The sequence below is a fragment of the Ciconia boyciana genome, chromosome 3, assembly GCF_034638445.1.
Source record: "Ciconia boyciana chromosome 3, ASM3463844v1, whole genome shotgun sequence".
Taxonomy (NCBI): Eukaryota; Metazoa; Chordata; class Aves; order Ciconiiformes; family Ciconiidae; genus Ciconia; species Ciconia boyciana.
The window spans coordinates 81,729,418-81,745,449 of NC_132936.1; the positions used below are offsets into that span (position 1 = coordinate 81,729,418).

The 16,032-nt window shown below is 55.1% G+C and overlaps 1 protein-coding gene across 1 annotated transcript; it reads right to left on the reverse strand.

The window, feature by feature from the left end:
• Window positions 1-670: 670 nt before the first annotated feature.
• Window positions 671-9,479, reverse strand: DLL1 (delta like canonical Notch ligand 1). The gene is made up of 12 exons (XM_072856294.1): window positions 9,304-9,479; window positions 8,558-8,843; window positions 8,026-8,337; window positions 7,670-7,730; window positions 7,140-7,397; window positions 4,642-4,702; window positions 4,033-4,163; window positions 3,724-3,893; window positions 3,369-3,585; window positions 1,857-2,649; window positions 1,623-1,737; window positions 671-1,230 (listed from the first exon to the last, which is right to left on the reverse strand). Exons 2-12 carry the CDS (start codon window positions 8,615-8,617, stop codon window positions 1,225-1,227), a joined length of 2,184 nt encoding a protein of 727 aa, XP_072712395.1. The 5' UTR covers window positions 8,618-8,843; window positions 9,304-9,479; the 3' UTR covers window positions 671-1,224.
• Between the last annotated feature and the right edge of the window lie 6,553 nt (window positions 9,480-16,032).

Genomic DNA, 16,032 nt, shown 5'->3' on the forward strand with positions numbered 1-16,032 from the left:
CTTTCCTGGAGAAGGAAGTGCCACCCCCTGGCAGGTGTGACCGGGGGAGCTCACATCCCATGCGTGTGCATCAAGGACCTGAGCTGGGGGCCCTCGCCGGCGTGCCCTGGCTGTCCCAAACTCCCCTGGACTCCAGGCAAGTGTTTGAGGTTATGAGAAATGAAGAGCTGAGTCATGACGAGCCCCACATCTGGATTGCGACAGAGCGCACTCGCATCGCTCTTCCTCGGGAAGCGATGCCGTATGTGTTTATATATACACAGCCCAACATGACTGAGCAAACATTACTCAAGGTTTTGTCAGACATTCGACTTTGGGGTAAGAGTGAGCACAACCGTGGGGTTAACAGTTCAGAAGGTTAGGAAGGGAAAGAGGGGGGTCTACACAGAACAAGTTATTCCCCAGCCTTTGTGATAGGTCTTGGTCCTACCCCATCCACCCATGAGTCCACAGAAGCCTGTCAGATGCCTGGTTGCAAGGTTCAGTCAGTTCATCATTGGCTATGGAATAAACATAGCACTCTGGTTATCATTAATAATATTTATTTTGGAAAAATATTTTAAAAATGAATTTCTTCATTAACAAAACGGTAAAAAAAACTCAAATAACATTTGCACAATATTCCATAAATACATTTATATACAAAAAAATATAGTCACATAGACCCGAAGTGCCTTTGTACATATTTACCAAAAAATTTAAATTATAAAAAAATGAACATCACAAAATACTCAAGCTTTACAATTATCATGAAAATATTTTTACAGATTAAAAAAAATAACACACTTTTTCTCACCTAGTAAAAACACATTTTAGTATCAAAAAAGACAATAAAGGCAGTGTTTGTGTCTCTAATTCAAGAAAAGACTGGCTCATAAGAATCCAAAATATACACTTCAGGCAGTGCATGCTTCTTATGTAGTAATTAAGTCCATTCATTTAAATATATATAGAAAAGCAACTGACCATAGTGCAATGATAAAATTCATAAAAGGCAGTGCAACAGTAATCCTTGAACACAGACCCTTGCCTGGTGTCCATCTTGTTTCTTTATTTTGCAGTCACTTTGCTAACTTCAGTAGAGAACCAGCTCAAGCCTGAATTTAGTTTCTCAGCAGCAGTCAGTGAAGGAATCTATCTCCCATTCCTCTTTCAGCAGCATTCATCGGGGCACGTCTCCTCTGAAATTGTTCTGAACAACCACCTTGTCATATCGCCTCTGGTTTACACCTGGTGAGAGAAAACATGAGCAGAGATCAGGAGAGATTAACGGAAAGTAAGAGGAGGGCTGTAAGGCTGCAGAGGGTCGGGACTCTCTCTTTACACCGGGCAAGAATAGACTCTGCATGAAGCACACTAAGGGGTGGGTCAGCAGACCACAATCACACTGTTATGGTACCCTTGTCTGCAAAAGTCGTCGCACCCGTAACATCCACAGCAGCAAGTCACTGAGCTTGTCTTTATAACATCCGCAGCACGACAAACTCGAGCTGGCTGGATTTCAATAGGTACAAATCACTGTGGCACCACAGAAAACAGTTTAGCTGCCTTGACATGTGTTAGATGAGGGTTGCGCACTGAGACTTTTCTCTGCTGTTCCAACTGCCAGGCAGTGTACTAACCTCAGTTGCTATGATGCACTCATCTTTCTCTTCTGATATGACATACACCGACTGGTACTTTGTGTCCTTTGAAGTGGAATATACTGAATCTGGTCGTTTTCTTTCAGAAGTATCACTATTGAAGACAAAAAGAGACAACACAGGTCAGACGGCTGTTGCTTAACACTACCTATGAGACACACACACACCCCCTTCAGAGTCAAGCTGCCCCCCGCACTCAGATGCAAGAGATACCTCTTTAGTTGTACTGCACTTTTCTCCTCTGCCTCTGAATCATACGTTTCACACTTGGCTTCACATTTGCTGTGCTCCTCTTTAACAGAGTCCTCGTTCTTGAGTTCATGCACCAAATTGTAATCCACTGATGGGTATCTGACTTTGTAGCCATTTTTATCAGAGTTATCGCTGTGAAAGTCTACTTTCTTATTTGTGTTTTTAATCTGAGTGGCACCAATGACACTTATGGAAATGTCCTTCTCGCGCTGGCAGTTCGCCAGGTTGTTCATGGTCTCAGTCTCGCTCCTGCAGGCATCAGGCTGGTGGTGCCTCTTCTGCACTCTGAGCCTGACACAGACGACCACAGCAGCGCACCCCAGCAACAGCATGAGGACCAGAATAATCCCGGCGCAGACGGCGATCCAAGGGAACTGGGCGTTCTGGCCTTCCGTGTACTTCTCGGTGAAGTCAACGATGACTGGTCCCTGAGGTGGCTCGGGGAGCAAAAATTGGCAGTTGAGCCCGCCATACCCCCGGGCGCACTCACAGACGTAGCGGTTGTTTCTTTCGTGGCAGGTGGCCCCGTTGTGGCAGGGGTTGTGTTCGCATCTGCTCACCGGGGTGCTGCAGTTCTTCCCATTGTATCCCGGGGGGCAGGTGCAGGAATAGTCATTGACACCATCCTGGCAGGTCCCTCCGTTGACGCAGGGAAAGGAGGCGCAGTCGTCCACGTTATCATCACAGTGTCTCCCAGTGAAGCCAGCCTGGCACTGGCATATGTAGGAGTTCCCCAGGTCGACGCACTGGGCTCCTGCAAGACATCAAGGGGGATGAGCACTGAGTGGTGGGCAGCCAGACCTGACAGCCTCCTACCTGCTGCTCTCAGGGCGACCGTCACAACCGGCAGCCGAGAAAAGCTTTCTTTTTGAGAGGTTATCTCAAGCTTTGCCAAGTCTGATCCACCATTAAAAGTACAGGTGTTTTTTTAAGGAAGATATTTGTTAATCAGATCTATTTTTCATTCTCCATCCTGTTCCCTTTTTAACGTTTCACTCAGCTTGGACAACAAAGCTAGTCCAGATCAGGTTAACACCACAATCTCATGTTACAGAGTTTGAGTGGCAATGAATGAGGAGGACTGCAGTAAAGAAAGTCTTCACTAGTTTAACCAAAAGAGAAAGATTACTGTTACCAGATTACAAGTAATAATATTTAGCACTTGTATGGCATTTTGCATCCACAGACCTCAAAGAGTCTTTGCAAAACATTTGCAAGTATAATCTTCCACATTTTTATGCATGAAGCTTCAGGCCAAGTTACCTGGCCACAGTAACCCCTCGAGAAAATGTGATCTGCAGCAGTGGCCCAAACCACACCATTACTTTTTAAGTACAGTTCCTCCACCAAGTCAACTATTGACATGACATGGACCATGATTGATCAGTGGGCCTTGTTACGAACTCCAGACCAGAAGCCAAAGTAACTGGATGGTCGCCTTCTAGAAGGTCACTGTAGTATGTTTGGCCTTACCATTAGCACAAGGGCTGGAACTGCAGTAATCAATTTTCTTTTCACAGTTGAACCCAGAATAGCCCAGTGGGCAGCGGCAGCTGTATCCCCCATCAGGGTTGTCGGTGCATCGCCCACCATTGAAGCATGGTCCATCAGCACAAGTCATTGCGCTTAGCTCACAGTTTTTACCATAGAAGCCCGGGGGGCAGGTACAGGAATAGCTGTTCTCGAGATCCTGGGGGGAAGAAATGAGAAATGGTCAAAATATTTCTCTGAAGTTGCTTTGAAATCCAAAAAGGGATTTTGAAAATCAGCAAAACTGACATTAACTCCTCCCTTGGGCTTTCAGATGGCACAAGCAACTCAAACTTACAGTGCAACTTCCACCATTCTTGCAAGGGTTGGCGTCACATTCATTGATTTCAATCTCACAGTCGGAGCCTGTGTACCCGGGTCGGCAAGAACAAGTGTAGCTCCCCTGACCAGTATTGCTGCATGTGGCACCATTCTTGCAGGGCTTGTGGTGGGTGCAGTAGTTCAGGTCTGTAAAAGATTTTTTTAAAAAAGAGGGCAGTGAAGATACTTGCTACTTTGAAAGGCTAGCACAGTGTGGGTAAGCTGGAAATAGCTGCTTGCTTTCTGCGTTTTAAAACAGACGCTCAGGCAAGGACAGAGAACTCACCCTGGTTGCAGAAAAGGCCACCCCAGCCTTCCTGGCAATTGCACTGCCACGGCTGCTGACAGGTACCGTGAAGGCAGCCTGGGTATCGGATGCACTCATCACAATATCGCCCCTGCCAACCCACTCTGCATCTGAAAAAAAAAAACAACAACAAAGTTTCATCAGATTTAGACTTCTCACAGTTGGAAACCCTATCGCAAACTCTGCAAACACACTGATGCCAGGGATCAAGTTTCCTAAAAGCCCTCAGTGATCCTTCATGTGAGAAAGTCACCGAGTCCAACCGTAGCATCAGCTTTCATCGGTCCCCGCTATTTCTTCCACTTCCTTAGATAGACCCATGGTTCCAAGTAGTTAATTTGTTTACTCTAATAACAAACAGCTAAACATTACACACAGCACTGTAAACTCGGTAGGTTAATATTAATGGCACTGATGTTTAACTTGTAGATTAATACTTTGATCTGGCATCACCTGGATTTCTCAAATTACCATCTAATATGAAGAAAGGCATTTAAACCGACCCTTCAGATGACCAATGGCTTACTTAACACCAGAGCATCAACATTAAAGACAAAGAAGGGAGCAGGAGGGGAGTGGAAAACTTACTTGCATTCCCCAGGTTTGTCGCAAAAGCCATGTTGCTCATCGCATCCAGGCAAACAAATTGCTGTAAACAAACCAAGCAGGGAGAGACATCAGCACCGGGGCCAAACCGCCTCCCTTTTACAAGTCGATCCCGAGAGCACCTTGCGGGTGGGGAGCGAGCCCCTTTTACTAGGTTGGGGCAGTTAAGCGCAGCTGAGTTAATCTCTGGAGTCTGCAGGAGTATTGATCTCGCCCCGTAACTGGGCACTTTACTTATCACCGGGGATGAGCATTCTTCTTAATACAGTTGCACACAGACAAAAGAGGGCTCACAATTGCTGCCTTCCCCACAGCCCCTCACCCCCCTTCCCTTCCCAGTGAGGGTCAGAAGTCCTTTTTTCCAATTCTATGCACACAGCTCCACCTCTTAATATCCCCCGAAAGTGTGTGTGCAGATAAGAGTGGACAGCTGGTGTGCAGGGTGCCAGTGCAAGACAGCTGCTCTATTGTCTATTCTCTCCCAGCAGCTGCCCCACTGCAACAATACCCCGGCCCCGGAGCCAATGAGGCCGGCGGCCGGCGGCCGGGCAGCCTATCCCTGCCCACAGCTAATCTATGGCACGCGCGTGATTTCGCTGCAAAAAAACTTTTTTTTTTTTCTTATTCAAATAAATAAGTCTAAAGTTCTTCCTCCCTCCTTCCCCCCCTCCGCCCCGCTCCGAAAAGGGGCGGGAGGGTGGGTGCAGCCCTGGTAAAAGAGGTAAGCGGGCCAGCGGGAGGGAGGATGAGGGAAGGGAAAAAAGGGACTTCTGCTCATTACTTCGCCTGGTTATGGAACTCATTAAGCAGGCACTGCAAAGTTTTAATTCAACAAAGCCAGCCGGAGACAATGGCATGCGAGAGGAAGGGGGCGGGGGGGAGAAAAAGAAGGAAAGAATCGGCGCTGATAATCAGATCGCCTCCAAGTTGGAAAGAATGGAGCTGGGGGCAAGGCGACGGGAAGCAATCTGCGACTGGCAGCTCCGCTCGCTAACGGCAAAACATTCTTTTTGCATGCACACATAAACACATCTCCCCTGCCTAGTAGGTTTGTGTCGCTGTTATAAGCTGTTTTTTTCTGAGAGGGAAAGCAGAGTGAAGAGCGTACATAACGAGTCAGGAAAGACGGACAGCCTTCTACTTCGCTATGGGAAGAGCAGCGATGTACAGGCATGCAAAAGTGCTGACAGCCCCTAAAGAGCTCATTATCAAAATGCTTCCTTTTTCCCCACCCCTTGACACAACTGGGCTAGGCACTTTTGATCATGGGAAAGGTTGTAGTTCCCATTTAAAACACTATCAAAGGAAACGCGAGCCCCTCTGCCTGCTGTTTATTGTGCAACATTGTACCATGAACTGCTAAAAGCATCCACTAACACTGTGAATAATCAATCTGGGCTCGTTTGATAGCAGCTCAGCTGAGACCACAGTGTAGGTGGGCTTTAAGAAAAACAAAAACACAACAAGCAGAGAACCGAGAGGCTGCTTTACAGCCTGTAACTCTTTTCTCCTGCCTGGCTGGCCCTTTGATGACTGGAGAGGAGCACTCGCCCAGTACGTCATCTGCCAGCGTACTTCAGATCCCTGTATACACACAAACAGAGAATGCCATCACATGCTGCAGCAGGAGCTCTGTGTGCATGTTTGGGTGTACACCCCTACGTACCTACAAAGGGCGGTAATCTTGTACCAAGCTGCAGGTATCTGACATCCCTGACTATCCTCTCTGTGATCTGCTTACTGTCCCAGCTTTCCTGCTGTATCAACACACCACATTCCTCAACAACTTCAAGCTCAGGTGTACTTTAAAACTCACATCCCTCACTGCTTTATTAGCAGTAATGATCATGGCAATGGCACAAAAGAGAGATGGGGAAGAAGTTGAATGTTCTTGTGGCTCCAGGTGCAACAATCTCTGTTAGTGGCAGTTTACGAGTACCCCAAATGAGAAATGTACGGGCTAAAGGCCACAGAGAATATGTTGGACCTCTCAATACTTTTCTCAATACAAAGTGGCAAGACATCAGACCATAACAAGCCTACCAAAAGGCCTGCCGTACGGATGTTGCAAAGCCTCGCTCCCTCTCCTGAAGCCATGTACCCTGTAGATGATGATATCAACGTACCATGGTTGAAGGGGTGGCTAGGTATAAAAAGTAGTCCTGATATATTTTAATAAATCCTCAAGCAACTGCTGAACATTCTGCTATCAGCTTTGACGTCTACAGTAACTGAGCGAGAGTGTAATGTTGGCACTGACACCTTATTAGCTTGAGAAGGGGCTGTCTGCATTAACTTTCTGTGGAAATGCTGAGGACCTCCCGTCCTCCGCACCAGTAAAGCCTGTACGCAGCACCAGATCTCCACCCACTGTAGCTTGGTTCCCCCTCTCCCATGGGGGAGATGAGAAACGCCTCGCTGAGAGCTCAGGGGACACTGCTGCAACCGGCGCCCGGGGAGACAAGAAGGTGGACACTCACGCTCAGTGCAGTACTGGCCCTTCCAGCCCGGGTTGCAGACTTTCTCGCCACGCTCTCCACAAGTGAAGTGACCAAAGGCATCGTCCCGGGGGCGGCAGAAGACGGAGCAGCCTTCTCCGTAGTAGTGCTCATCGCACACGAAGCGATAGGAGTACTTGAGGTCAGTGCGGCCACTGCTGTGCAGGTCCTGGGACCACTCTTCACCCACCGCCAAGTGCCTCTGGGTGGCCAGGCGGCTGATGAGGCGCTCAGGGTTTTCTGTGTGGAAGTGGAGAGGAGAGGTGTGATTAGGAAGCCCGAAGCAGGCAGGGGCGTAGGAGGACGCTCCACTGGGGGTCTCTGGTGGGAGGGGAGCCACAGAGGCAGGATGATAGGGCTGCGTGCCAACAGGTTGGCCTCTCTTCCCGTGGTCTCCTGAAGGGGAGCAGAGATGGGATGGGGGGAACACACTGCACACCGCAGGGAGAGGGGCCGAGTGGGGCTGCAGGGCTGGGATTATTCCGGGGAAGAGTCTGTTTTGGGACAGTTACCTGTGGTGAGGTCGTCAGGGGAGTCCGTATGCAGAGCCTCAATGATGAGCGAGAAGGTGCCCTGGGGAAAGAAGGAGCAGAGACAACCCACCGGGAGAGCGTGAGAGCAGGCAGGGCCAGGGGGCAGCGCCCACAGCCCCCCCGGAGTCATCGGACCCCCCAGACACCCCCGGGGATCGGTGGCCCCTTGGAAAGGCGCTCGCCCGGCTGGGGTGGCCCGGGTGTGTGGGACGGGAGGGGAGGGGAGGGGAGGGGAGGGGAGAGGAGGGGAGGGGACGGGACGGGACGGGACGGGACGGGACGGGACGGGACGGGATGGACGTGGGCCGCCCCCTCCCGCGCCGCCCCCCACTTACGGGCCAGGTGAAGCCGAAGGGGAAGCGGATGGGGTTGCTGAAGGCGGGGTCGGCGCCGCCCGCGCCGTCGGGGACGCTGAAGGAGTTGGCGCCGAGGACGGGGGTGATGGCGCTGCCGTAGGTGCAGGGCGGCTCGGGGGAGACGCTGGCCTGGTAGTGCTTGAGGCAGACGCGGAAGAAGGTCTTGCAGTCGCACTGCTGCAGCCCGCCGCCGCCGGGGCCGCCCCCGCGGCAGCAGTTGCGGTTGCTGAGCAGCCCCTTCTTGTTGACAAACTCCTGCAGCTTCAGCTCGAAGACCCCGGAGCAGCCGACCTGCGGGGCGGGGACAGCGGCCGTCAGCCCGCCGAGCAGCCCGCTCCCCTGGCCCGACCCCAGCCCCGCCGGGCATCAGCCGGACCGGCACCCCCCGCCCCGACCCCCCTCCCCGCCTCTCCCGGCTGCAACAGGCGGCGACGGCCCTCGGCACCCCCGCGGGAGCCCCGGGGCAGGGACGGCCGCAGGTACTTCTGCCCCCCGCCCCGCCGGCACTTACCTGGCAGCGGCTCAGCAGCACCGAGAGGAGGGCGAGCGTCAGCAGGAACCGACCTCCCATTTTGGAGGGGCAGTTCTAGTGCCCTCGCTTTCCTCCCCCTTGTCTTCTCGTCAGAGGGGAAAGGGGAAAGTGTCTCTCGGGGGAAGGGAAAAACACAGCGGCCAAAGCCGCTCGCCCCAGCAGAGCTGGAAGAGTTAGTGTCACGGTCTCCTTCTTTCAGGAGTGTCTCTGACTTTTTTTCCCTCTGTCGATACCTCTAGGTGAAGCCTGTCGGCGACTGACAGCTCTTTCGGATGGCAAAAGAAAAAGAAAGGAAAAAAAGAAAAAAAAAAAAAGGGTTAAGATTAATCTGCTAAACTCTTTTTCTTTCCCAATCCACGGTGCTCCTCCTTTTCTCCAGGAAGAAAAAAAAAAAAAAAAAGGCAACTTAATTCCCAACAGAGGCAGAGAAAATGCTCCCCAAGGAAGATTAAAAATCGGCGATCTGCAAATCCCTGCAGAGGCAGCGGCGGACGCGGCGGCAGCGGCGATAATTCCCGGTGCGGTGAGATGCGGGAGCGGCTCTGCGCGGCTCTGCGCGGCTCTGCGCGGCTGCGCTCGCCCTGCGCACGTCGGGGCTGGCGGGTGTCAAACGGCAGCGGCGGCGGGCGGCAGGTCACGTCGGAGCCTTGATCCCCCTTTTTCCCTTTTTTTTTTTTTTTTTTTTGCAAAAGAAGCGAAGCTCTCTTTCCTTGTTGTGGGCTTACTTTTGTTTTTAGAGGAATCCCAGCCAACAAAAATAAGCTCGTGTCTCAATAGCGGCGCACGGAGCGTGTCCGGGTGTGCTCCTACGGGGGAGGGAGGGGGTGCCGGCTCTGCTCGGCTCGGCTCTGCTGGGCTCGGCTCTGCTCTGCGCCGCGGCTCGGCGGCTCTCTCCGAGGGTGAAGCGCTAAGGATCTGCCTCTCCTTGGGCGCCTGCCTCCCTTATATCCCGCCGGCCGCCTGCATGCCTAATGAGATGCAAATGAGCAGCCCCCCAATCTGGCTAGAGCTGTCACAAAGGAGCCACTTTTCCAAACCCTCCTCTCAATGGATCGCCAAATGGTCAGTGAGCTGTAAAATGTGCAACCCTCCTCCCCCTCCCCTCCGCGCTCACAAAACGTGCTCATTTACATTCCTGCAAATTTGGTAACCGCAAGAATCCCCCTTCTGCTCCGGGGAGAGGGTAACACCCCCTCTGCACCGGAGAGAGGCAGCGCAACGCGCTCCGGCGAGAAAACAACCCCGGGGACGGCGGGCTGCAATTACCTCTGGAAACGGGCAAAGCAGCCGCCGGGCCCCCAAAAAGTAACTAACTCACTCGCTGGTCACGACCACTCCAAGGGGCGTCTTCGGCTTTAAAGGGACGAGGGAGGTGGGAGCCAGCGAGCCCCAACCAGGGGAATCTGATCCCTTGAAATTCACACCGCGTTTCCCCTGGCATAACCGGGACAATTGGGGAGGGGGGACGAATTTGCGCGAACCGAGCCGGCGCCGGCTCTTCCCCTGGCTCCGCTCACGGCGCTCAGCCCGCCGGCGGAGGGAAGGGGGGTCCGCGGGGGTCCCCGGGGGTCCCGGCGGCGGGGGAGGGCGCGGGCGGCTCCGCGGAGGGACCCGTGGAGGGGACCCGTCTGCGGGGCTCGGCGGGTCCCGTCCCCGCCACCGCCGCTGCCGGAGAGAGCCACCCGCTCCGCCCGGGTCCCGCACCCCTCTATGATTATCATCATCATCGCCAGCAACCTCGCCCTCTCTCTCTCTCTTTTTTCCTCCTTCAGCTTAGTAAAAAGTGAGTTTGGTGTGTGTCGTTCGCGTGGCTGTCATTAAGGCCGTTTGTTATTGTGTGAGGGCTGAATCAGTTAGCTCTTTGTGCTCTCAGCTGTATGGTAATGTAGACAGCACCTGCTCCCTGCACAATGCGAGGGAGAGAAAGAGCTCCCCTCGGCGCACGCTACTGCCTCTACAACAATGTCCGCACATTTTTTAAAGAAATCCCTTCCAGCACTTCCCCCCTCCGTAAGAAAAAAAAAAAAAAAAAACAAAAAAACCCAAAAACCAACAACCCAACTTTACCCCAACCGTCACCTTATTATTTTTTTACATATCCATCAGACACTAGAACTTTTGTTTTGATCTTAAAAACATGGAAAGGAGTTTACTGGTGCGGTGAAAGAGGGACCAGAGATGATTACCATTTGAGCAGCTTCTTAATGACGGATGGAAGCGGGGATAAAAGTTGGAGGGCGACTCTGGCATGTCACTCGGAGCGGGGTTTTCCACTTTGTTCGGGCCCTCTGTTTAAACACCTTGGATAGGCGCAGGCGGATTCATTAGGATGCAAGGTGTAACTGTCTCTGTAAATGTCATTTTAATTGTAACAGATCATTTCAGCGCAGATTAAGCTTGTGGGCGAAAGGAGAGGATTTGGCTACAATAACCTCACTGTAGGTATGCCGTGCTAAAAGCCTTATTATGGCGACTTTATTGGGTTGAAACGTGCATTTGCATGGCAAAATGTGACTTTCATTGAAGCAGATGTCTTGATCACAAATTATCCTACAATGCGCTAGGCAAAAAAAATTCTTAAAGACTTCTTAAAGTAAAAGCATTGGGTAATACCAATTAAAAGAAAATCACTAATGAGTTCATTCCGCCCAGCTCTTCTTGACTGTTCCAGGAGTGTAGCAGCCCACGTTCGTTTACTGGGGGTTCGGGGCACCCACCCCAAACCCAGGCCGGTACCCTCGGAACTTAAACAACCATCCAGACTTTTGCAACGACTCGCCGCCCAACGCGTGCGTCCTTTACAGCCCATTTCGGCCGAACGAGCATCTGCATACAGGTACTCTCCTTCTCCCCTCTCCCCGCCCCTCGACGCTTAAGAGAACGCTGAAATGTACAGGAATGTTTGGTTTGTTTTTTTTTTTACCCCGGAGTTATATCTGGGCAGAGAGGGGAGCAGCGGTCCCGCAGGCACCGTGCGAGGGCGCGGGGAAGGCGGCCCGGGAGGGAGCGGAGCGGGCGGCGGAGGATGGGCCGCCCGCCCCCGCCGTGCCCAGCCTCTGCAGCGGGGAGCGGGGGGGTGCACCCCGCAGCAAGGCCGGATTTCACTGCACATTACTTTTGCCACCTAGCGTCAACATCTTTTCAAGTGGCTTGCCGCTGCTTCGCAAACTTTGCTGCGGCGTTATCCCCGGGAAAGAGAGAGAGGGAAGAAAAAATAATTTCGTATCCGGTTTACTAAGCGAGTGGGGCGGGGGAGGGGGGGCAATATCTGCCTGGAAATTTTGGGGTAGCTCGTCGGTGGAGGCGAGAAGTGATATATCACCGCGGATCTTTTAATCTACGAGAGATAGAAAGTTGGTCCATTAGCATCCCCTTGCTTAAAAAACTGGAAATAAAAAGTTACACGCGCGAGGGCTTTAACCCAGCGATGGGGGGGGGAAGACCCGAAAAAACTTGCCCCCAAATCCTTAACAACCCCCCTTCGGTACCGGGTATTTGTTAAATTGACGTGGCACAGATTTCTCGATTACCGCTGCTGAGCGTGACTGAAAGGCGCCGTGAGAGCCGGCAGGATCCTGCCCACGGCGCTCATTCTTCTCCGGCTTAATTTATGCCACGCGATTCTGTATTGGGGAAATCAAGCAGAAAGCTCCTTTTTCTGCTTTTTTCCCCCCTCTCCCTCTCTCTTTCAGATGCCGGGCTAACGGGGAGACTGTTTAACTTAAGTGTTTCTATAGGAGGCTGTTGTAGTTTAACTCCTGCCCACCAGTAGCTGAGGCGAACAAAGGAGGGACTCGAGGTCTAACTATTCATCCATTCTCTGGACTTTAATTTTCATTGATTTCGAAGACAAGGGGAGCCCTTAGGGATTCTCGCTGAAGGGGGATGACACGCCTTTAGACGCGATCAGCCCCCCAGCCAGCCATCTGCTCCCAACCAAATGGCGCTTTTTCGCTCCCAACCGCGTGTCTCCGCACCGCGCTCGCCCGCCGCCCCCCGCCGGCCCCCGCGCCGCCCCCGCGGGGATAACCGCGCCCGCGCACCGCCACCGACCCCCGCTGCCGGGGACGGGCGGCCGGTCCCGCCCGACGGCCTGCCCGCCCGCGCCCGCCCCGCCGGGGTGAGCCGGCGGCGGGACCCCCCGGGGGCGGGCGCGGTGCCCGGGGCCCCGCCGGGGCGCGGTGACCCCGCACGGCCGGGACGCGGCGGGCCCGGCCCCGCCTGCCAGCGGCTCGCCGGGGCTGGTGGGGTATTGTGCGCTCCCTCCCTGCCCCTAATTGATACCCTTCCCGCAACGCCGGCCCCCCCTCCCGCCCCGGCGAGGATTTACGGCCCCGCCGCGCAGCAGCGCGGCCGAGAGCTCCGCATCAGCCGCAGCTTTTATTTCTAAGCGAGCCAGATTATGGGAAAAGTCACTTCAAAGCGGGGGGGGGGCGTTAATTAGGGCGACGGGCTGCCATCGCTGGCGCGCAACCCTGATTTTTCCCGGGACGGAGGGCTCCGGGCATATGGCGAACGGTGCGTCGGCGGAGGGACGTGTACGTGTGGAGCTATGTGTAGCCGAGTGTGCATAATATTTTAATTAGGTCTCTAGTCCCCACGGAGGTATGTCTGCGCGGCTGCCGCTCCGCCGCAGCCCTCCCTGCACGCCCCCTTCACCTGTCCGGACGGGACGGGACGGGACGGGACGGGACGCGATGGAGGGCAGGCGGGGAGCCGCCGGGCCGCGGCTCTGGCTCCCCCGCCGGCCCCGGGCTCGGCAGCGTGCCCGGGGTGCCGGCGCTGCCCGGGGCCCCGCCGCCGGGCGCCCCGACCCGAGGCGGGTGGGCGGCGGGCGCGGGGGGCGTGGAGATGCCGCGGTGGCGGAGGGGCGCTCCGCCGCCCTTGCCGTGTGCGGGGAGGGGGATTAAGAAGTTTAGCGTGTAGGTTAGCCCAAAGTTGCAAAGGCATGTGCTGATTAGAATAAGAAAGGGCAGTCGCGTGGCTCAGCTGGCACACAGCGAGGCCAGATGATAGATAAGCAGCTCCGGGCCTTCCCTCCCCCCCAGCCCCCTTTTTCAAATCGCAAATCATCTGCTCCGGCCCTATCCTAGCCCCTCATTTTCATGACAATAGTTGTGTGTTTACCTGTGATCCTGGGACCGACGGGGCATTCCTTTGTCTCCCGAGGAGATTACCGCAGCCAGCTGCTCTCCAACCCTTCCCTGGGCAAATCCCGAAGTGGCCCCTATATGTGTTTTACTGATTGCACACGAGGAGAAAGCGAGCCCCCCCACCTCCCACCCCCCCCCGCCCCGCTCCCCTGCGCTACTTGTTTGTTTGGGTTTGCTCCCTGGCTTGCTTCCGACGGGATTTTGCTCGTGGGAAACTACGAGGGATAAAGTTGGTCACTCGTGTGCGTGAGCTGTCCTTGCTCCCAAAGCGGGAAGGGTGAAGGGCTGCGGACCCCTGCCAGGGCGCGCACCGCCCGCCCGGGGGGCAGACCCGCGGGGCCTCCCGGGGACGAGGGGACATCAGGGGGCCGGGGGCAGGAGGCTTCCCCCGGGCCCTCAGGCTCCCCCCGGTCCGGGACAGCATCTTTGCCCCAAACTTCCCGTGGGTGCCCTGGGCCGGGCGGGTCCCGCTGCCTGCCCCGGTCTCGGCTCTGGGACACGGCGATTCAAATGCTCTCACTGCCCGCGCCCCTCTGGGCAGCAGCTCAGCCTCCCATTTGGAGAACTGGCCTCTTTGCCCCCCTTTCACTCCGAGGACACTCACGATCTTCGCCACGCTAGAAACCACGGATTGCGTTTGTAATAGATGACCTTCTGAGGTCCCTTCCAACCCGAAATAGCCCATGATCCTGGACCCTGCGCCCCAGCACCCCGTCTGCCCCGTCGGGCAAGCCCAGCATAACCCCGTGCAGCGCTGAGGCCTGGCTTGTCTCGGCGCGGTGTCACAGAGCAGGGAGGGAGAGCCACTGGGCTCAGATCATGTATGTGGGATAAAAAACATGACAGCACTTCTCAGAAAAATGTTTTGCATTCTGGCTACGAGATTTCGCTGGATGGCTGGAAATACTCCCTTCTGCTACCGACTTCAGTAGCAATACTCGCTGCGTTCACCAGTTCTCATAGGGAAACCCCCTCTGCTCTTTTCCCCGGTTTTATTGTTCATCGTCTTAAGCCAGAACTGTAAATAGTAGCTGCAAACTACCACTCCTGACAGTAGCTGCAGAGACCACTCTTCCTCTTCCCTGTGACAGCCAGCACAGCGTGCCGCCGTACCGTACTGCATTTCATGCACGAAGGGTTTTTCTGTTCCCCTGTGGCCTGCAGCCCCCTTTGCACGGTGTGCACGTCTCGTGCGTTGTGCGCTGGCTGCAGCGCAAAACCTGCTGTTAATAAACTTTGGAGGGGGGGCAGCAGTTCAATCGTATGTTTCCAGGGCTCTCCGAGCCACTTCCAATTTGCGTCGTTTTTATTTCTTTCCGCATCTATGTGCGGGGAAGGCGGGGGGGAGAAGGGGGCAGAAACTCCTCTGCAGAAGGTGATTATGAGAGAGAGGATGGGTATGGATGGGGCGGACCCGAGCTTTTGGAAATGCTCTCCCCTTTTCTGAGAGCATCTGCCCGGAGACGAACAGATGTGGGCACCTGCGGTGACAGGCCACATATGCTCCGTCCTATTCACAGGCATTCAGACACGGCTACAATGGCGAGGCTTTGTGCATGCGGAGTCACCAAATATATTAATCTGTGCTCCCCTGAGCACCGCTCTGTTTAATTTTTCACCGGCAATCACATCTGATCTAATCCTCCCACCGGCTCCCCCACGTCCCTCTTTCCCCCCTGACAAGATGTGGAGTTATTCAGGTCCCCACCTGTTGCCGGCGGGGTGGAAGCGGGTCGCGCTGCCGGCACGCCGGCAGCCAGGCCGCCATCCCGCGCTGCGCGCCGGGGCGCGCCCCGGGGAACCGGGGGCTCCCCTCCGCGGGCCAGCGCCGCGCAGAGCAAGGCAAGCTCGGCCCCCTCCCCTCCCCTCCCCTCCCCGCGCCGGGCCGGGCCGGGCCCTGCTGGAGCCGCCCGCCAGGCCGCCGTGGGCCGCTTTGTTCACCCGAGGCCAGCGCCGCTCAGCAGGCCGCGCAGCCAAGGGGCGACATAAATCTCCCGTGTGCGACTCGGGGGTTTTCAAGCCATTTCGGTGCGCGACGCTTTCATCTCCCCACGTCCCCCCCCGTCCCGGCTGGGTTTGTTCGGGGGCACAATGGCCCCTCCGGCCCCATTGTGGCCGTACAAAGCCGAGGGACACCAGGCCGCGGGCGGGGACCGCCGCGGTTCAAACCAGCCCGGCCCCCCCTCGACCCCCCGCCCGCTGTCATGCGAAGGGGCCCGCTGCAGCCGGCTGTCCCCGGCAGGGCGGGCGGGGACGGCGCTACCAGCGGGCAGGGCGGGGGGCGGGCAGGGACAGGGACGG

Excerpts from the sequence above, each read along its gene's own strand:
- DLL1 (XM_072856294.1), bottom strand. The coding sequence starts at position 8,617 with ATGGGAGGTCGGTTCCTGCTGACGCTCGCCCTCCTCTCGGTGCTGCTG. Across the intron at positions 4,703-7,139 it reads GGGCCAGTACTGCACTGAGC|CAATTTGTTTGCCTGGATGC; the intron begins GTGAGTGTCCAC and ends GTTTGTTTACAG. Across the intron at positions 2,650-3,368 it reads TTCCAGCCCTTGTGCTAATG|GAGCCCAGTGCGTCGACCTG; the intron begins GTAAGGCCAAAC and ends GATGTCTTGCAG.